This window comes from Enhydra lutris, unplaced genomic scaffold (genome assembly GCF_002288905.1).
Source record: "Enhydra lutris kenyoni isolate GAN:26980312 unplaced genomic scaffold, ASM228890v2 scaffoldscaffold1, whole genome shotgun sequence".
In the NCBI taxonomy this organism is placed as follows: domain Eukaryota; kingdom Metazoa; phylum Chordata; class Mammalia; order Carnivora; family Mustelidae; genus Enhydra; species Enhydra lutris.
In genome coordinates this window covers 14,020,818-14,036,574 of record NW_019154085.1, presented here as the reverse complement: position 1 = coordinate 14,036,574, position 15,757 = coordinate 14,020,818, and the positions used below count along the sequence as shown (strand labels likewise).

General features: G+C 45.0%; 1 protein-coding gene across 1 annotated transcript in view; it reads right to left on the bottom strand.

The window, feature by feature from the left end:
• Positions 1-15,757, bottom strand: part of LOC111149589 (KIAA2012 ortholog) — a 103,390-nt gene that overhangs the window by 52,919 nt on the left and 34,714 nt on the right. The window contains exon 12 of the mRNA XM_022506758.1: positions 6,317-6,385. Coding sequence (XP_022362466.1) covers positions 6,317-6,385 — 69 coding nt within the window. The remainder of the gene's footprint in view (positions 1-6,316; positions 6,386-15,757) is intronic.

The window sequence follows — 15,757 nt, the reverse complement described above, 5'->3', positions numbered from 1 at the left end:
CATGGAAGAGGGTGGCTTAAAATTTCCTTTCATTTAAACCTATGTTGACAATGTTCATTGTTTTGATAAAAGTGAAATATAGTCATATTTATTCCCATTGTTTCCTAATACTTATTTCCCTTGGTATGGGATGCTCTGGTGGGCCTCATCTGGTATCAAAATAGAGACCCAACCAAAAAGTTATCTTATTAGGCAGCCCAGGCCACCTGGCTCTTTTGTGGTTGTATGTTAGGGCTTGGGAAAGAACATCAGACCCACAGGCTCCAAAGTGACCAAACATTTCTGTGGTTACCAGTGCAGTAGCTTTTGGAGGTGCTGGCAGGAGCCTCTTTAAGTATGTTTAGGGCCTTTTCCCACAGATGTCATTTCTGAGACATGATTACTTTTTGATCCCTAGTGTGCTCTCATGACACTTTCCCCATAATTTGCAGTGGTTCCTCGTTGGAGAGGGGAGATCTCCACTGCCAAACAGATCTCAGAAAGCACTTTCGCCTTCTCACAATTTTGCACATGGACCTGCTGATCCTAGCAGAAGCCAATGGGAGGAGTCCTAAAAGTCAGGCTTTGTACCTTCGTGGTTTTGTATTTGTGGTCAAAAATGGAAAATGCAAAGGCAAATTCCAGATTAATTTAAAAAAAATCTTCCTAGCATAAACTAACCATAAAAGGAAGATAATTCTGGTCCCTTTACATAGCCCTGCTGACCTTTTCTTAAGAATGATATCTAAAAATATTTTATATGATATGACTTAAGATGCCTATGACCTATGGAGTGTTTGACGTGTTATAATAAATCTTGATCTGCTTGTTTAATGCAGGAAACCAAGACCCAAGATGGCTTTTTGGTATTGTCAATATCAAATTCTTGGGATAAGATTTAAGACCTTGTTTATGCTACACATTTTTTTTTTAATGCTACACATTTTTTTTTTAAACTCTTTCTTTTTTTTTTTTAAAAAGACTTTATTTATTTATTTATTTAACAGAGATCACAGGTAGGCAGGAGGCAGGCAGAGAGAGAGAGGAGGAAGCAGGTTCCCTGCTGAGCAGAGAGCCCGATGCGGGGCTCGATCCCAGGACCCTGGGATCATGACCTGAGCCGAAGGCAGAGGCTTTAACCCACTGAGCCACCCAGGCGCCTTATGCTACACATTTTTACTTTAAATCTTGGATGAAGAGGAGGGCGAGATGGGCATATCAAACAGTTACTCAAGACCTGAGAAAATCTCCAAGCTAAAGACATACCCCAGGGAGCTCTACTAAAGGAGCCAGATAGAGTCCTCTAGAAGATAGAAGTTGGTTCGAATTTAAATATGGAAATGCCTAGTAAATGCAAGGGCAATATTTTTCTTCCAAGTTGGGATAACAGCTCTTTTACTTACTTATGTCTTCTTAGACTAAGTCTAGCTCAGTCTCAAGGGTTTGGCTTTTGCTTTGGGAACACCAACGCCTGTTAAAAATTCATAAATTATTTTTTATGGAGCAGTCCAAAGGTACATGGCAGTTTACCAAACCCAGAATGGAAGGCAAGCTAGATGATGGAATTTAAATTCAAGTTGTGTGGCAGCAAAATATCAACTTTATGAGAAACCCTCCAGTCAAGATACATCATAGGATTAATAAGGATATCTGTGGTAGAAGACTGTGAGGAAGAGGGGAATGAACAAGAAACACTTCAATTCATGTGGTGATCTTCATTCTATGGAAGATACTGTTCTTGGTCACTCACTCTCAGATATGTATAGACATCTGGTCTCCTAGCCTCCAGACTTAGCCTCTTCAATCCATTTTTCACATAGTTGGAAAAGTCATTTCTCTAAAATAAAAATCTAGGTATATCAATTCCTGTGTCAGTAGGATCTCACAATCTTTGGGATACATTTCTTAGTTGCTGCAGTTACTTTTCATGATCTGGCTCCTGACCACATCACTAGCTAACTGCATTTCTCCCCACTCCCTTCCCTACTTGTGCCCTGGGGACCCGTCGTTAGAAGCCGCTTCCATTTCTTTTATGTCACCATGTTCTCCAACCTTAATGTGGTCCCTTTCCCTGGAGCATACTTCCCTTTTCTCCACTTGGCTAGTTCCTACATATATCCTCAGAAAGTCAACTTAAGTGTTCTCTCATTCCTAAAGCTTTCTCGAGCTCCAGGCTGAGTGAGTCTGCACTCATTCATAGCTGTCACCATACGCCACTCCTGTGGATGACACTAAGGCATGGACTTTGTCTCTCAACTGTATTCATGTGCCTTCTGCTGTATATGGCATTAGTAGATGGTCAATTAGTGTTTGTTGAATGAATAAATGAATGAGCAATCCTATGTGCTTTGTAAAACAGACTCATTCATTCTTTCTATTGGGCATGTTCCAATGCTTGTGTCTTCGTTATTCTCCGAGTAAGGAATTGTGGAGAATTAAAACAACAGTAAATGAAAACCCGTAAGCCACACAGGAAGGTGTGTGAGAGAAGCTAGGAGGGAAAAAAATCCTAAAGAAAAGCCTCCGGTTTCTTTCTTTCTTTTTTTTTTTTTTAAAGATTTGATTTATTTATTTGACAGATGGAGATCACAAGTAGGCAGAGAAGCAGGCAGAGAGAGAGGAGGAAGCAGGTTCCCCGCTGAGCAGAGAGCCCGATGCGGGGCTCGATCCCAGGACCCTGGGATCATGACCTGAGCCGAAGGCAGAGGCTTAACCCACTGAGCCACCCAGGCGCCCCAAGCCTCCGGTTTCTTTACGGCACAAATGTCTGAGGAGTGATAAAACAGTAAAGAGTATTAATGGATTATTAGTTAATGAAAGTTATAATTTTTTGATCATTCTGACAGAAGAAAAAATAATACTGTAACCTTTATTATAGGGTGAGACATATAGCTGGTAATACATTCACGTACTCAAAGCTCATACACACACATACATCTTAAAATCCATACCAGCCTTAAAATGCTTTGGGCTAAACACTACCTCACAGCTTGAACAAGGCCCTGATCCCTTGTGCATATTATACACTAAGTGAACCACAGATTCTGGCTACTTGGAAGGGACACATTCTGAGAATTTCAAGAATCCTTAGATATACCCCTAGTGCATATCATATCCCCAATAAAAAGAGGGGGAATTCTTCAAGATCTTAATGAGTCTATAAATAAAGGGTTAGGGTGATGTATAAAACTTTTTTTTTTGGGCAGAGAACCACCAAAATGTTAGACCACATCACTTTCTCTTGCTTTTATCCCCAGTCCCAGCAATTGGCCTTCTATTTAGGTCCATTAAACAATATTTATATGAAGAGAATCAGTGTTCTTTTTGAAAAATAACTTCACGAGAGTAATTGCACAAGTTATAATGAATATAGATCACGACAGTGAGATGTGGGTGCTCAGAGGAGCGCTAGGAGCACTCACTAACCAGCCTAGGGATGGTCTTCTGTTTTACAGCCTCGTAATGTCTTCGATTTGACTCAGGCCTCTGTAAGATGACGTATTGTCTGTGTCCCTGATTTGCGAAGTCATTTACAAATAGGGGGAACTGACCTTCAAGTCCACAAATCCCCAAAGTCCGCCATCTATGTAATTCTTTAGAATCCTGTCATTTTTTTCCTGAAAATATTCATTCAAACCAAATGGCCAAAAAGAAAACAAAAAGTTGTGAAAGATCTATAGGTCTGTCCAATGAATAGGAGTCTTAAATTGCTCTTTGAACTCAATGCCAGGGAGTATTACGTATTTTCAGAGTAGTGTTGTATCCATTTTCTTAAAAACAAATGGGAGTCTTAAGCACAAAGAGATACAAGAATTTTTTGTTAAGGTCATTGAGCAAATCAAAGGAGCAAATATGTGTCCTACATCTAAGCCCTAAAAGAGGTGTCCTAAGCTTATAAGGGCAGGCCTGTTGGAATGGGGAGTTGCTACTTAGTAAGTACAGCATTTGTTTTCCAAGAAAAGAGTTCTGGAGATTGGTTGCACAATAACGTGAATCTGCTTCACACTACTGAATGCTACACTTAAAATGGTTAAGATGGCAATTTTTATGTTATGTATATTTTACCATAATTTTAAAAAATGTTAGGGAATAGAAGGAGATGAGGAATTGTACTCCGGGCAGAGGCAATAGGATGTTCAAAAGCTTGGAAATAAGAAAGAGACTTGCATTAGCCTAAGGTCTTTAGTTACTAGGAGTAGAGAAAAGAAGAAATAAAAGTTTCCTTTCCTTTTCCTGAATATAGAGCCTGCCATGGGGCAATTATGAAATAGTCCAAGTTTGTCTTTGGTGCTCTACTGTATCCCTTTCTGTACTTTTCTTCTTCCTTTTTCCTCCATATAGCTAATGTCTTCAGTTCGTCCAAGCCCTCCAGATCAATCCACCAGTCAGGCATGTTTCAATTCTTAAAATTCCCTTTACCCTCAAATTACCCACCTCTCTTTCTACCCCTGTCAGAATTTTTAGTCCCTCTGAACAGCAGTTCTCAGCTAGGTTGCAAGAGAACAGCCATCTGGATGGAGATTGTGTGTTTATATCTGTGTGTGCGTGTGCGTGTGCGTGTGCGTGTGCGTGTGTGTGTGTGTGTATGATTAAATATATATGACTAAAGTGTGAATGACTATTAGCTTCTCAGAAGTATCAAACTTTTAAGAGAATACTTCTGAATTCAAAGTGAATCTATTAATAAGGTTTTAGTAGAATGAAGTGAAATTACAGCATTTTTGGCTATATTAGGAAGAATGTTTTTGGTCCGGAGAGCTACCCTATAAATGGCCTATCTTCCTAGAAAATCTGTCTCAAGAGTTTGGCTTCTCTCAGACTGTTCCTATTTTTTTTTTTCCAGCTCCCTTCTCCCCATGTTTCTAAAAGTTGCAAATCATTTTCAGTGTTACCCTCAAAAGGGTGTCTGATGCCAAGTAAGGGGAACTGGAGTGAGAAAAGGATATGCAACAGAAGCCATTTATGTGTTTCATGAAGTCAGGAACTTCCTAAAGTCTCCATTTTGTCAGATGGCAACATGCCTGTTTAGACTGACATCACTCCTCACCATTCATTGTGGTAAAAAAGCAGGGTTCTGGGGTTCAAATCACAGCATCTCCACTTAGCTGTGTGACCTCGGGCAAGTCACTTAACCTCTCTGAGCCACACTGTCCTAGATAAAAAATGAGGATAATGATAGACTTTACCTCATATCATTGCTGTGACGATGAAGTGAAATGATGACTGTCAAGCACTCAGCACAGCGTTTGGCATGTCAAAGCCAGACAACAGTGGTAGCTGTCATCTCCATCATCCCCATCACCTCCATCATCATCATCATCCTTCCCTAGAGGGCTCCTGTTAAGAGCAGCCCTGGCCCTGTTCCAACCAACACGTGAGAATGAACAGCACTGACGCTGAAACTTCCCACTACGGTCAGGATGTCCATCCAAGGAGAATGGCAGGAGGGGTGACGCGGAATGCCAAGTTCTCGGGCACTTCTCTGCTTACAGATTTTGAGAGTGGCAGGCGTATGATTGTGCCTGTTCTCCTTCTGGTTTTGTAGTCTCTGGCAAAAACAGTACCCCCCCCTTCCCAAGCCCTGGCTCCAGCGCTCCATCTGGGGCATCTCTCGCTTCCTGTCACCATAGCGGGTCCCTCATTCAGGATTCATTGCCGCCTGTCCCAAAACAAGCAGCGAGGAAGACCACACACGTCTCTCTATTAATCAAAGACTATTTTTAGGAGAGAGAGAAGGTCTCTACGTAACCATCCTTTCCCCCACCCCGGGCTGAAGCAGAAGCAGCAGTGGCGGGAGGGAGGGGATGAGCTGCAAAGTCAACTTATGCTCCTAGTTTTTGCTTCTTTCTACGTGGGGGAAGCAGAGTATGAAAGGAAGCGTGAAAGGTGAAAACCTGGCCTCAGTCCTCCATTTTGAATACATGTCTGAGAGGATGTTCCAGAGAGTCTCCTCGTTCGTGGTTGTGCAGGTGGAGCTGTGCACAACTCTGGGGGCCGTGCCCACTTCGTTATACTGTGAGGGGCGCGGCGTGTGGCCTGCAGAAGCCACAGGACGTCCCTGCACGTTTTCCTTCTGGGCGAGCTAAGCACAAGCTCTTAGTCTGGCTTCTCTTCTCCCCTAATATTTACACTCAGACCACAGCACGCAGCGTTGCCTATGGGTCACTCACGAGGACACCACATTGCCCAGGCTCTCCAAGAAGCGAATCCTCTTTCCTCCTTATTGCCGTTTTGTGGAGAAACTGTGTTTCTAGAGGTCCCTGTATGGAATAAGGTGCATGCAAATCCCATGATCTAGAGGAGAAGTAGAGGTGACTTCTTTAGAGGAAAAGCTTACCTTTTAGGGGACGTTGAATTCTAGACCCCTCCTTTTCATGGTTGGTATTTGAATGGACAGATTCATAGGCTGAAAAACAAGAGGCGTTTTACCTGTGAGTGTGGAAAACTCTTGAAAAAAGCTACTTACCTCAAGACAAGGGAAAACCAGGGGGTGGCTTTGATGTTGAATTCTTGTAATAAATGGAGTGGTTTTTAAAAAAAAAATCTGTTGATGCCATCATGGAGAGAAGATTGAGCTGGGATTTTAAAAGCATCAAGGAAAAGAATAACTTTTGTTTAAGGTGTTTAAGGGTGAAATCCAGTAGGGACCATGATGCTGAAATTCTGAGAGGAGAACTTTTGACAGAGCAAGAGCACGAAACAGTTAATGCCTGACACACGCTGGGAGGAGATGCCCAGATTTGAAGAGCAGATGTGCTGTGGGGCCCCAGTGCGCGCAGCGATGGGGGGATGACAGACAAGTGGGAGCCCCAGCCTGCAGCTGTAGCGCAAATACAAGGGTTGGACCAGGGGAGACAGGAGGGATTCTAGCCCATCTGATCCAGCCAAGAAGACAGACAGGCTTCTGCACAGCCCTGAATTTTTTTTTTTTTTTTCCAATTTCTTCAAGTTACCTTGGGTGAGAATCATTCTCCTGGCTGTCCTTGTCAGTGAAAATGAAAACTGGTTAAAACAATGCTGTTTTAGTGGATGAGGAGAATTTGCTTGATGGACCAGAGAAAGACGATTTTAAGGGCGGTAGGGCGGTGATGCTAGCAAAGAGGTCAGCTGAGTGGATCTGAGATGGAAGAACAGTTTTTGTTTTTTTGTTTTTTGTTTTTAAGATTTTATTTATTTGACAGAGATCACAAGCAGGCAGAGAGAGAGGGGGAAGCAGGCTCCCCGCAGAGCAGAGAGCCCGATGTGGGGCTCGATCCCAGGACCCTGGGATCATGACCTGAGCTGAAGGCAGAGGCTTTAACCCACTGAGCCACCCAGGTGCCTCGGAAGAACAGTTTTTAATGGGAAATCTGGGGTGTATGGGGGGTGGGGGTGTGTGTGAGATATTGAGAAGATAACCATAGGGAGGAAAAAGTCAGGCGGAATCGTAGAAAATTCAACTTGAAAAAGCTTTTGAGATGCTCTAACTGCCCCCTCCTCCCTACTACTTTCCAAATATGTGTATGTAAGTATTTATGCTTCCTTGTCTCATTACTGATAAAAAATATACTAGAGAGGTTGCCAAAAAAGAATGTTTGTTTTTATTGATTTGCTAAACTGTGGTGGGCTTGGAAAAGCCCGTTCCTTGGTGTTTTTCTACCTCGGAGTGCAGACCCAGCCGCATGCACACATAACTTAGGCTGAGCAGGGCAACTTGGGATTCTAAGAACCAACACTGGAGAGAGGAAAAGCCATAATTAGTGTTAATTGTTGACCCTACAGTTCAAGAATGGATGCTCTGGAGAATGGGAAATGAGAACAAACATTAATTATTGAGTAGGGACCTTGGAGACAGACACTCTGGATTAAAAGGAGAGAGATAAATTGCATAATGAATGTTAATTTTCCCTCAAAGAATTGAGTGGTCGGTGGTTGGAGAGGAAAAAGAGGCTAAAACAACCATGAAAGAGAAACCTCAGTGTGTGTCGGGGTAAGAGGGTACCGGAGGGTTATGCACACACTTTCCATCACTGCTTACCGCCTTGGCCTTTGCCTCGAAGCATCCAAGCTATTTGCTCTCAAGGTTTTCCTTAGGACACCTACTGTTTACCGCAGTTGTCTGCTAGGAAGCTCCACCACTTCCCCAAGAATGCAGAAGCCACAAGACAGGCACATGGCACACTGACACGCTGAGAGGTGTGTGACACTGGAATTCATTTTTTATGTGTGTTGGTGGGAGTTTGACTTAAAGTGAGGGAGGTGGCCGGGACGGAACGCCTCTCAGAAGGCTGCGGCGTCGTGTCTGCCGCTGGGCGGGTGGCGGGATCCAGGGCCTTGACTGTTGCTTTATCTCAAGTACAAGACATCACACACACACACACACACACACAACCACACCCTGAAGAAACCCTCTTCCCTGAAAGTGAAAATGAAAAAAGGAATTTGAGTCTAAAATTGGAGATGAGGATGGTAGCCAGTTTTGAAAAGAGTCTATTATCAGGCTTGTCACTGGCTGCTGGGGTTCGGAGAAATGCTCATGTCCCCACAGCTAGGCAGCATCTCCGAGGTCTGCGTGTGGCCTTCTGTTTGGCTGTCGTCAGCTGCTGCCCGGATGGCTCCACAGTGGCCTGAATGCTTAGTCTTTTCTCTTGCCTGTCCCTTCATGCTGGCACGCGCACTGGGTTACATGACATCCGTCCTCAAACATCTGTGATTCCTTGGTGCCGAAAAAGCAGCATCTCAGCATTACCCTGGAGCACAAGGCCTTCTCTGATCTGGCCCTGGCCTGACTTTCACCCTCATTGCCTCCTGGGAAGCCCTCACAGTTGATTCGGACCGCTTGTCCTTCCCCACACGTATTCTCTTTTTCTGTCTCTCTCTGTTTGGGTTCATGCTGGTCCCTCTGCTGGTCATGTCTCTCTCTCTTCTCTGTTTAGCCTCTTCCCCTGGTTTCTCAAAGGTCAGTGCAAACGGGATCTCTCTGCGAACACCCTTCCCAGGCCCCTAGGTTGGAATTAGCCGGTTAGGCCTCAAACGCAGCACTCTTTCCATCCTGCCCTGTGGTAGAGTTCATTGCCTGTGAGTCTGTCCTCACGTGTCTGTGAGTCCTTGCGGGGCAGTAGCCACAGGTGCTGAGCCTCAGAAGCAGAGGGGGAAGAGCCCAGGCTCTGGGGCAGGTGGCTCTGGGAATGACAAAGCCAGCTGCTTACCAGGTAGCATCAGCGTGCGCAGGGGAGTTGGGCTCCTGTGTTTCAGTTTCCTCACCTGTGATACGTGAATGAAAATACTCACTTCATGGGATTACTGGGCTCATGGAATGAGATGACGGAGGGACACAGTGCCTGACAGAGTTTGCCCTCAATATCAGCATCGTTCTCTGTCCCCTGCATACTGTAGGTGTTCAGCACATTTTACGGAAGGCGTCAAGCACACATGTCATGGGTCTTCTCTCTTTTAGGTGCAATAATATTTTATATCAGAGGGGCGCCTGGGTGGCTCAGTGGGTTAAGCCGCTGCCTTCGGCTCAGGTCATGATCTCAGGGTCCTGGGATCGAGTCCCGCATCGGGCTCTCTGCTCAGCAGGGAGCCTGCTTCCCCCCCCCTCTCTCTCTGCCTGCCTCTCTGTCTACTTGTGATCTCTCTCTGTCAAGTAAATAAATAAAATCTTTAAAAAAAAATAATATTTTATATCAGAATTTTATTTAATACTTTACAAGACCTTTTTTTTTTTTTTAAAGATTTACTTATTTATTTGAGAGAGAACATGCATGTGGGGGGGTGGGGGCAGAGGGAGAGAATCTTCAAGCAGAAACCCTGCTGAGCGCAGAGCCGCTTGGGGCTCCATGTTGTGACCCTGAGGTCATGACCTGACCTGAGCCAAAACCAAGTGTCAGAAGCTCCACCGACTGAGCCACCCAGGCGCCCCAAGTATAAGCTGATTTTTTTGTTGTTGTTGTTTCATTTTGAAAGATTTTATTTATTTGTCAGAGAGAGACAGAGAGAAGAGACAGAGGACAAGCAGGGAGAGCGGCAGGCAGAGGGAGATGCAGGCTTCCGTTGAGCAAGGAGCCCAATGCGGGACTCGACCCTGAGATCATGATCCAAGCCAAAGGCAGATGCTTAACCGACTGGGCCACCCAGGCATCTTGAATCTGGTTTGACTGTTATAAAGTGTAAACCAGGATGGCAGACATTATTATAGTTGTTGTTTTAGCTAAGGAACGTGGCAAGCTGCTGTAACCAAAAGACTCTGAAAGATAAACATGTATTTCTCTTTCAGGAAAGAGCTGAGAGGTAGGTGGGCAGACCAAGGTGGCTTTGCTCCATGAAGTCATCTGAGCAATGAGGTTTCCTGGATCTTATGGCTCCGTTATCCCATAGGGTACGGCCCTCCTCCCTATGGTTGAAGCTATTTCACCACCTCAGCCAAGTCCAAGGGGAAAGAGGACCTTCTTCAGTGAAGAGGAGAGAGAGCAGTGTCCTTTCAAGAAAATGACCTAAAAGTTGCACATGTTACATCTGTTACCATTTCATTAGCCACAACTTAGTCACACGGCCATGCTTGGTTGCAAGAGAGGCTGAGAAACAGAATTTCTAGCCAGCAGCCATTTCTTCAGCTGAACTTAGGCGCTTCTAATAAAATAATGAAAGAATGGATATTGGGGAACAATTCGACTCTTTGCTACTCACGGTTTCAATCCTTAATTGTGGGCTGTGTTCCAGGACGGCACATGCTGTTTCCTGGGATATTCAGAAGTAGATAAAGGGGATCTACCCATGGGAATTTCAAATCTTGGAGAGGAAAGAAGGAAAAAAAGTAATAAAGGGGCACCTGGGTGGTTCAGGAGGCTAAGCCTCTGCCTTCGGCTCAGGTCATGATCTCAGGGTCCTGGGATTGAACCCTGTATCGGGTTCTCTAATTAGCAGGGAGCCTGCTCCCCCAACCCCCACCCCAGCCTGCTTTGCTGCCTACCTGTGATCTCTCTCTCTCTGTCAAATAAATAAATAAAAATCTTTAAAAAAAAAAAAAAAAAAAGTAAAGAAGACAAAGAAAGTGATGGAGTGCTTGGTGAGAGGCCCAGACCTTGAGAATGAGGGGAACCTAAGAAAGTAGCCATCAGCGGGGGCTGAGGCATACAAGAAGGTGGGAATTCAGCTAGTCCTTGAAGCCTGGAGACTTTGACAAATAAGGCGAGAGGCAAGTACGATTTAGTGGGAAGAGCTTTGACCTAATCGGGGGTGGAAAAGTCTGGATTTGAGCCTTAGCTCTGCCACAGAGAAGCGGTGTAACTTTGAGCAAATCACTTTGAGCAAATCACACTTATCTGGGCCTCGACGTCCTTATCTACAAAATGAGAGACTTTCAAACTGTGGTCTCGTAGCTGCAGTGGCGTGACACCCTCCCCGGGAGTCCTCTTAGGAGGGGAAGAATTAGTTGGACTGTGGAGAAGTTGTGGGGAGACAGACCAACCCCACTTCAACCAGACGGCTCTGCGGTTACCCATTTTATCTTCTAGTGTCCTCAGCGAGTCTGTCCGGTATTAAACGGTGATGAAGGCAATGCTTACATTCCCGCTCGACTCTAAGGCTCTCTGAATGGGATCAAACGTAAAGGAGGTAGAATTCATAGTTTCACGGGCTTTGTAAAAAAAGTAAGTCCCACCATATGCAAAAACTAAAGAGGAACTAAATATTCTTCAACACTTCATACTGATTTTTTTCTTAAAAATAAAAATTCTGAGCAGATTCAGAGAGAACTATTATTTTTTGACATTTTTCTTCTTTGGGAAGCAGAAAGAGGTGATGACACATTTTCAGCCAAATGTGAGGTAGGGGAGTCTTTGTGCTTCTGTGAATCAGGAAAGGTCTTTGTCAAAGGAAAGGAGGCTCCCTAATGTTTTTTAGTGGCTCTCTGCTGGTGGCTATCGGAACACCTTCCAGTACGGGCTGCTGGGGCTTTGCCGGCCTCACTGTGCTGAGGGAAAGAACCTACTTCTCTGTGAAGTCCAGGAACAAGCGCAGCGTCACAACCCGCCCTGTGGTGGATGTGACAGATCCAAATTAGCCCCACGCCGAGCTTCATAGGAATCTCCCCTAATTTCTGTAAGGAGAGCGTGTCGGGCAGGGCTTAGTGGAGAACGGAAACCACCAGATATTTTAAAAAGGAGCAGAGTTACTCTACAGAACTTGGTGCTTATAAAGTTGCTGTCGGGCCTGCCACTGGATACACTTAGTCTTCATGAACTTGCTTGCTAGGGGGAGCAGCCCGGAGCGTCTGCCTGGCTTCTGCCCTCCAGTGTCTCTTGCAAGGGCAGCTCTGTGGCAGAACGCAAATTCGTGGGCAGCCTCCTGATGGCAAAGGATCTGGGAGTGTCTCTAGCCTTCTAGGCTCGGCAGGACAGGAGGGCCCACTGGAAGGAAATGCTGGGTGTCGAGGGACCCTATCCGGTCACGTTTTCCTTTATTTCAGTTAACCCGAGATCCCTAAAACTGTAAATGTGATTTCTTATGGGGTATTAACAAACCCAGATTGGGGCAAAAGGGCCTGTTGCCACACTGACTTCTTCTTACCTTCCTCTACTTCTCACTCAGAGAGGGATGAACTGAGGATTCAGAGTGATGTTTGGAAAATGAAAGTAAGAGCAGTCATGAGTTACTGAATGGCTGAGATCCTGCTTCCAGATTCAGACAGCGGAGCTGCCCCACCAGGGGAGTCTCCTTGGGAAAAGAGCATATTTAGCACAGCTGGAAGGGACCACAGAAACCTCCGTTTCGCATTTTCCAAGGTGTGTTCCAAAAATGATTTAGATCCACGTGATGCTTTGCCGAAAACAATAAAGAACTAAGCGGTCAGGTGCACAGCCTCTGAGAGAGCAGGAATTCCCATTAGCATATTTGAGTCCTTGTGAAATCCCGCGTAAGGAATCTGCTTAGCTTTTGCCCACTGGTTTCCACACCTATTTGACCTCAGAACATTTTGATTTTTTATATAATGCCTGTTACCCTTGTGAGGAACTGGAGTTCTATGGGACATACGCTGGGAGGACTGGATCTAATTCCAACTCCTCTTTCCCTATATGAGGAAGCTGAGGTCCACAGCAGTGAAATTACTTGCCTGTCATCGCAGAAACCACAGGTGGCAGAGCTGAGAATAACTTAAGACTTTGGACATTTAGTCTGGGGTTCTTTCTTTTTATCCCTCACCCTACTGCATCTAAAGGACTTTCCCTCCATTAAGTCTCCAGACGTGGGGCGCCTGGGTGGCTCAGTGGGTTAAGCCTCTGCCTTCGGCTCGGGTCATGATCTTGGGGTCCTGAGATCGAGCCCCACATCGGGCTCTCTGCTCGGCGGGGCGCCTGCTTCCCCCTCTCCCTCTGCCTGCCTTTCTGCCTACTTGTGATCTATCTCTCTCTCTGTCAAATAAATAAATAACATCTTTAAAAAGAATCTCCAGGCATCTTCTCTAAAGCAACAGTTGCTAAGAGAAAGACTTCTCAAGGAAAATCATATTCTTTTGCCCATGGGATGCTACAACCAACCTTATCACAGATGCCAAATGGGGAAAACAAAGAGAAAGTCAACCATTGAGTATATGTTTGCCTCCAAATAATCAGTGTTTTGAGACCAGCTGGGACGTTCTTAGACCCTTCATCTTTCTGTTTACCAAATTGCTGAGCACCAGGAAGTGACACGGAGTATATGATCTATTACCAAAACTAATTGCCCCCAAATCTAGTGTCCTTAGAACAATAAACCTTTATGATATCTCACACGGTTTCTGTGGGAATCTGGGAGTGGCTTTGGTGTGTGATTCTGGTTTGGAGTTTCTTGTGAGGCTGCAGTCCCCGTGGCAGGCAGGACTCAGCCTCTGAAGGTTTCCCCGGGGCTGGGAGCATCTCCTCTCTAGCTGGCTCATGCATAAACCTGGAGAGTTTATTCTAGCTGCTGGCGGGAGGTGTTACCGCCTTGCCATATGGACCTCTCCACCAGGCTGCTTGAATGGCCTCCTGACAGACAGGGTGGCCAGCTTTCCCCAGAGTGAGTAATCCAAGAGAGAGGGAGAGCGAGGAGGAAACTGCAGCGCCTCTTATGACCCAGGCGCAGAAGCCACACACGATCACTTCTGTCATACCCTACATTTATTAGAAGTGAGCCGCTACGTCCAGTCTACACTCGAGGGAAGGAATATCAGCTTCTCCCTGTTGGAGAGACAAGAGTCAAAGAATTTGCGGACACACTAGGAAAAAGTTATAAGAAGAAGGATGCTTAATTAAATGACCAAAACATAAGGAACATATTTGGGGTAAACATCCATTTAGGACAAGAACAAGTGCTAACTGGGAACCCTGAAAGAGATCAAGAATTTAAATTTATGTGAGACCTGAAGTCCCAACCTGGATCGCTGGCACAGACATTGTGAACTTCTTGCAATAAAACACTTTTTTTTTTTTTTAGATGTATTTATTTATTTGAAAGAGAGAGAGGGAAAGAGAGAACATGTAAATGCTGGGGGAGAGGCAGAGGGAGAGAAAGAGAGAGAATCCTGAAGGAGACTCCCCGGTGGGCACAGAGTCCCATGGAGCTCAATCCCGGGACCCTGAGATCATGACCTGAGCCAAAATCAAGAGTCAGACGCTCAACTGACTGAGCCACCCAGGTGGCCTGCAGTAAGACACTTCTGACTGAAAAAACTTCTGGAAGAAAACTTCTCTTGTGGCCACTGTGACTAGGAAGATGGGTGAAGGGTCTGACCCGAGGATAAGCAACGCAGAGCACATATCCACTGCTTTGACTTAAATCCTTCCAAGTGAAATTTTCCTTTCTTAAGCCTTTGAATTTTCTCAGTGCTGCAACATCCCAACACGACCAAAAGGGTCAAATTCCAGCTCTAGCCTTTGCATCTTTTTTTTTTTTCTTCCTTCTGGAGGTTTATATTCATTTCTCTAGGCTCTTTGAAAGTAAGATATCATGATCTAATTGCCTAAGAATTTATTTCCAAATAGATGTTGACAGAGTCTGAAAGTCAAAGAAAGATCAGACAGATCATACTGTCTCCTTTACTCAAGACTTTTTTAAATTAAAAAAATAACCATTTATGATCCCCGAGGAACTTTCCTTTGTAGCACCAGGGGTACTCGGTCAATCGACAAGTATTTCTCGGACATATGATAAAGATAAGAGGCTCTCTAGGACTCATGTAATATTTGGGAACTCAACAGAAAACAGATGCAGATAAATACAACAATCACAAAAGTGGGATTGAGAGAGGGGAATGGGCTGAGGCAGTTGTATGAGAGGAGGTAGATTTATTAAGGAAACTGTCCCAGAAAAGATGAGTCCTTGCCTGGAGCTTAAAACCATGGTCAATATTTGTGGGCACTTGGGCAAAGGCTGGGAGGTAAGAGAAGGAAGCCTGAATGTTTGGGCCACCGGCAAGAGAAGAGTGGGCCCGGATGTGATGGGAGACAAGACTGAAGGGCAGGGTGGGGAGAGTGGTCAAGATGGATCTGAGCAGCTGAGCTACAAAGAGTTTGGTATAATTGGAGCAAATCCTTTGCAAGAGTTGACCCTTTTTTTTTTTTGAGTGTGCTGCTTCTCAAAATGAAAAAGAACAGCAACAAACCTGTCCTGTTCATAGATCCTTTTTGAGGCGAGATGCGGCCTGTAGGCCCCTCTAGGGAATGTGGGTTTGAGGTTCTGCCTTGACTTCCAGGGCACATTCCAGTCACCATCGAGACCGAAGACCCACCGATCATATGTGGAGGAAAGGCTGGGGCGAGTCTACTGACTGACTGACTGA